The sequence below is a fragment of the Pyrus communis genome, chromosome 7 (genome assembly GCF_963583255.1).
Source record: "Pyrus communis chromosome 7, drPyrComm1.1, whole genome shotgun sequence".
NCBI classification, from domain to species: Eukaryota; Viridiplantae; Streptophyta; class Magnoliopsida; order Rosales; family Rosaceae; genus Pyrus; species Pyrus communis.
The window spans coordinates 5,914,307-5,920,272 of record NC_084809.1 but is presented as its reverse complement, the minus strand read 5'-3'; the positions used below and the strand labels follow the sequence as shown (position 1 = coordinate 5,920,272).

Sequence of the window (5,966 nt, the reverse complement as noted above, 5' to 3'; positions counted from 1 at the left end):
AAGCTGTAATCTCAGAGAAGAATAAGATGTATAATGTTTGTAAAAGATACGAAGAAGAATAAAGAAGATAGAGAGAGATAGAGAAGATTCAGAGAGAGAAGTAATCTTTCATGTATATATTTTCTGTAACCTTACATTCTTACAATCTCAAGACTATATACTATCTTCTATGAAACTTATTGTCTAAGTCATAATGTAATTAACTCTAACAACCTTCCTAATCTTTTAACAAGTGTCTACATATTCTACCATTGGATTACTATCCTTAACAAGCACGACACACCCGAATGCTGAAAAATAAGAGGGAGGGAAGACAAATGAGTCAGTTGAGTTCCCCTCCACAAAACTCAAAAAAGGCAGGAGATTATGAATTATCCAATCCCTCCTCCGTCACAAAACCAAACCTCACCTTTTTAACACCCCCTATCAGAAAACCACCGAAAAAAAGAACCATGATCGTTAACCTCTCAGCTTCTCTACCCTCCTCTTCTTCTTTCTCTCTCATCAGGTTGTCCAATTCCAGATCATCCATCTCAGGTTTTCCATCAAAACCCAAAACCCACCTTCCAAAACCTCCATCTTCTTCCATTTGCTACTCTTTCTCTTCTCCAGACGTCGGTTTTCCGTGCAAGGATCGTTTTTTCATCGAAAATGGCAGGTACCCACATGGGAAAAGGTTCAAGTTTAGGACTTGTGTGATTCCTGGGTTCGACTATGGCAACTTTGAGAGTGCTCAGTCGGTTTTGGAGGCGGCTTCTGTGCTAACGGCCATAATTGTTGTTCATGAGAGTGGTCACTTCCTTGCTGCTTATCTCCAAGGCATCCATGTAAGTAAATTTGCAGTTGGTTTTGGTCCAATTTTAGCTAAATTCAATGCAAACAATGTGGAGTATTCTCTTAGAGCTTTTCCCTTAGGTGGTTTTGTGGGGTTTCCAGATAATGATCCAGATAGTGACATTCCAGTTGATGATAAGAATCTGCTTAAGAACAGGCCAATATTGGATAGAATAATTGTGGTTTCAGCTGGTGTGGTTGCCAATATTATTTTTGCCTATCTTATAATCTTTACTCAAGTGTTGTCTGTTGGTTTGCCTGTACAAGAGGCCTATCCTGGGGTGCTTGTGCCCGAGGTTCGCCCCTTCTCCGCTGCTTCCCGAGATGGGTTGCTTGCCGGCGATGTGATCCTTAAGGTTAACGGAAATGAATTGCCAAGAGGAGGTCCTAATGGTGTGTCAGAGATTGTTGATGTGATTAAGCAGAGTCCCAAAAGAAATGTGGTTCTTAAGGTTGCGAGGGGACAGCAGGATTTTGAAATTGGGATCACCCCGGATGAGAATTATGATGGAACAGGCAAAATCGGAGTGCAACTATCGCCAAATGTTAAGTTTACGAAAGTTAAACCCGAAAGTGTTTCAGAAGCTTTTAATTATACTGGGAGAGAATTTTGGGGCTTGTCATTTAATGTTTTAGATAGTTTAAAGCAGACTGTTCTTAACTTCTCGCAGACAGCTAGCAAGGTTGCAGGTCCAGTTGCAATCATAGCTGTAGGGGCAGAAGTTGCAAGGTCGAATATTGATGGACTCTATCAGTTTGCAGCCTTGCTTAATCTCAACCTTGCAGTAATCAACCTTCTTCCGTTACCTGCTTTAGACGGTGGTACCTTGGCTTTCATCCTCATAGAGGCTGCCAGGGGTGGGAGAAAGCTCCCACTAGAAGTAGAGCAGGGGATTATGTCATCAGGGATAACTCTTGTTATTTTCCTAGGATTGTTCCTTATCGTTAAGGACACGCTTAATCTCGATTTTATCAAGGACATGTTGTAATTGCTTAAAAAATCGTAGAAGTTTAATGAAACTTGGGTTTCGGGAAAGCCCTGTGGCACTGGCATTAAATCATCTGATGTCTGAAGAAGGAAACAAACCAAGAACTTTGGGGATGCTTGACATATATGGTTACTTTGATTCCACAATGTGTAGGAGGTACTTCTGGCATCTTCTCTTTTCAAGTTGTTTCACAAAATGCGGTTCTTTATGGTCCTGTAAATCATAATTTTTTATAAATCCCGTTGGCAACATTGTCTAACATTTTTGTTTTGATTCATGATAGTCCATGAATATAACTGTTAATACTCAAATTATGTGGCAAATATTTGGTAATTGAGGTTGTGCTTATCCGAAAATGCGTGTGTAATACAGAGGAGTCATCACTGGTGTTTGATTGCTGCATACATAAAAAAAATGTCATGAATCTTACAAACACGCTCTTTGTGTACGAAATGGAACACCCTGCAGTAATGAGTCCGGCTTTGTTAGATTTGACGGATTCAAGACCTCTATTGGGACTTAGCTTTGTTAAAAGCAAGTAGAGTCATAGCATTTTTACCATGTGTGGTTTGCACTTCTATTGTATTGGGTTGGAATTTAAACACAAGTGGCAGCAACTTGAATTCACGATGCAGAAGGAGGTTTCTCGTCTTCCGGAGAATCAATGTAGTAAGGTTTTCTGTTTCCAGCACAATGAGTCGAAAGAATTGCGGAATTGTCTTGGAATAGAGATTTAGTACAGACCAATAGATACCTTCAGACTTCATGTTGGAGTTAGCTATGCTGAGTTGGTCTTTGAAAGTCAATTTTCCTTATTTGAATGCAAAAGGCACCAATTAATTTCAGGATCATATGGTGTACTCTGGTACCACCTTGGTCTTCAGATCACTCCTTGACTCGTATCTAAGTTGAAAAACTTCCATCTCGTGGGTTGTATGTTATAGGGATTTGGATCTCATTCGGATCTAAATTGTGGGAATCATAGGGATGCTCACATTCTAATCGTTTATCGTAAATCATGCGGTCATAAATCTTTTTAAATTTTTTTATTTAAAATTAAACACAAATAGTATCTAGCGAAAATTAGCCGCACAATATATGATAAACGGTTAAGATATGAGGATCCCTAGGATTCCCACAAAGAGAATCCGAAAAGAATTTTCATACATGTTATAGTAGTGGTTTTCAACTATTATATTTAAATTTCCTTGGTAGTATTAAAACATATAATTCATATTCAGCTTTATTCTTAATAAGCCTGAAAGCCCTTTATGGGCCGCAATCTTTTTTACTTCATTGTTGTCTCGTGATTGGAATGTTCAAATTCAACCAGGTATACTTTTTTTTTTTGAAATCCAATGTATCTTTTGTTATATTCAAATAAAAAAAAATCTACATAAGTCATAAGGTTTGAAGTTAGATCGGGTCCTTGTAGTTGTAGGCTTGTTTAATTTAAATTTGATTTCACATCCTTTCTCGTATGTTTAATTTATTTTTGTACAAAGTAATAAATAAAAAAAGAATTGGATTTGCAACTTATGCAATGTCTACAAGAAAAGAATACTGGTATTTCATGAAATTTTATACAAAGTATTTTTTGGGACTCATTGCATGTTAAATTTGTAACTTATGCATTGCATGGTGCCTTTAGCATTCAACAATACTCATTGCATGTTGTTCACTACGGTTTAATGATATTCTTTTTTACTTATAAGTGAGAGATTTTAAATTCGGTTCTCGCCAATGACGAATTTGAACCACATTATTGCTAGCCCAATGTGAGATTTAGCCACCTTTCATAGTGTAGATAATATTGTATGTTAAAAAAAAAAAAATTTCATACCAAACAAAGCCCACAGCTAAATATAACAAAATACGATTATACTTCTATAACTTTTATGATGAAATTCAAAGGACAAATAATTGTGATTGATTCAATTGAGTTTCTCTCAACATTGTTTACTTATATTCCAAACAAGTACTCAACTTTTTCAGAAACAATATTTCCTAAAAACGCTAAGTTCAAGTAAAATTAATACAGTCAAAATGCATATAAGTTTTCAAGGAAAGGCATTAAAGTTTTATTGAAAAAAAATTCAGATCCTTAATGGAAATAAAGGGAGTGAATATAAAGTAATCACAAAGATATAAAATAAAAAAAAAAGAAGGTAACGTTCTTTTGATAGAAATACAAAATTGCCCTTGGCGTGCCCAAATAGCAAGAAAGGAGGGTGGAAATGACTAGATTTAGCTTCAGTGTGTAACTGCCACTTAGTACTACAGTTTAGTGGTGTTCCTCTTCATTTATAAATGAGAGGTCTTAAGTTTGATTCTTGTCAAGGCAAATTTGAACCACATTATTGCTAGTCCATTGTGAGGCTTAGTCCACTCCTCCATCTCCTAATATAGATAAAATCGTTTGTTAAAAAAAAATGTTTCAGTGCATAAATAAAATTTCGCTTTTAAGCATATTGGTTCGCAAACATATGATGATAGACTCTTAAGATACGATGCGAGTCAAGTAAACTTCAATAGTACTACCTAATTAACTTTGATTGATAAAGAAAACTATTTGTATCATATTGTAAAAAGTCGTAGACTCACTTAGCAAATAAAACTTAAGCAAGCACTATAAGCTAATTGGTGGTGAATTTTCATAGTTCTCTCTGTGTAATTAATGTAATTGAGTCAGAAAAAGAGAATTGGTGATAACTTTGTTTTTGTTCTCGTTGTTTTTCTTTCAAATAAAAATGCTCAAATATATTTAAATATAGAAAGAGACTTCAACAGAACTACCTACTTAACTTTGATTGATAAAGAAAACTATTTGTATCATATTGTAAAAAGTCATAGACTCACTTAGCAAATAAAACTTAAGCAAGCACTATAAGCTAGCTAATTGGTGGTGAATTTTCATATTTTCTCTCTATGTAATTAATGTAACTGAGTCAGAAAAAGAGAAATGGTGATAACTTTGTTTTTGTTCTCTTTTTTTTTTTCTTTCAAATAAAAATGCTCAAATATATTTAAATATAGAAAGAGAAAATCTCAGAGAATACATTTAAAACATCGAGGCGAATCATTTTCTTGGTAAGTTCGATGAGAATTTTTTTAATATAATAACATACGACAAGAACTAATAATACATTGGTTCACATCGAACGTAACCCTAATATTAACTTTCAGTACTGATTGGATAAGAATGCTCAAAAAAGTCGTCCGTCTTTTAATTCCGCGTATCGTTTTAGTCTTAGAAAGGTGAGAGATTCTTTTGTAATTAACTCTCAATGGGCCCCATGTAAACTCTGAACTTGTGAGAGGTCCGACGAGCAATGCGATTTGTAAATGTGGTCAAATTAGTTTAGTGTATATGGTATATTTCAAATGTATTTCTTAAATTGTATCTTTGAAGTTTGACCTAGGAAGAAAAACAGGTGAAATGAATATGAATTGAATTTACAATATTTGGGTTATTTTGATATATAGGGAAAAAAATAAAAATAGGGGAAGGGTAAATGTCCAAAATGGTGTTCTAGAGTGAAAGAGAGGAAGAGTGTGTTGTAATAGCAATGAAGGGTGGACATAAAAAACGCGTCCACGGACGTACCACTTAGCATGCAACCCGGACCGAAATGGAAGCTCATACCTCTAAATAAATCCCCCCTCTTTCACACACACTCACCATCCCCACCAAAGCCCCAAACTTCAGAGACCCTCCTTTCTCCTATCATCCTCTCCCTTTCTCTCTCTATCTCTCTCTCTCTCTCTCTCTCTCTCTCGCCTTTTTCTCTCTAATCTGAAATCCATGTCTGAAACGAAAACATAGCTAGAATAGAGACAAGATCTTAGCTCTAGCTTCTTGCATCTGTCTTTCTCTCTTTAAACTCCGATTCTCTCCCCTATTCTTTCTTGCATTTCTTTCTCACATCCTGGGAGAGGAGAGAGAAGATCAACCCTTCCAAACCTTCATATCTCTCTCTCTTTCTCTCTATCCCAATTTAAAGTAACATTTCAAGCACCCCATAAATAAAGAAATCACATTGAACAAAACCAAACTCAAAGAATTAAGAAAGAAACATAGGTGGCCGATAACTTCACATATAACTAATAGAGAGCTAGGTAGCTGTAGGCCTAAAAGCCGTC

The 5,966-nt window shown here is 35.7% G+C and overlaps 1 protein-coding gene across 1 annotated transcript; it reads left to right on the top strand.

The window, feature by feature from the left end:
• Nucleotides 1–215: 215 nt before the first annotated feature.
• LOC137740086 (probable membrane metalloprotease ARASP2, chloroplastic) lies at nucleotides 216–2,171 on the top strand. Its single transcript, XM_068479885.1, has one exon. It carries the CDS (start codon nucleotides 288–290, stop codon nucleotides 1,821–1,823), a length of 1,536 nt encoding a protein of 511 aa, XP_068335986.1. The 5' UTR covers nucleotides 216–287; the 3' UTR covers nucleotides 1,824–2,171.
• Nucleotides 2,172–5,966: the final 3,795 nt, after the last annotated feature.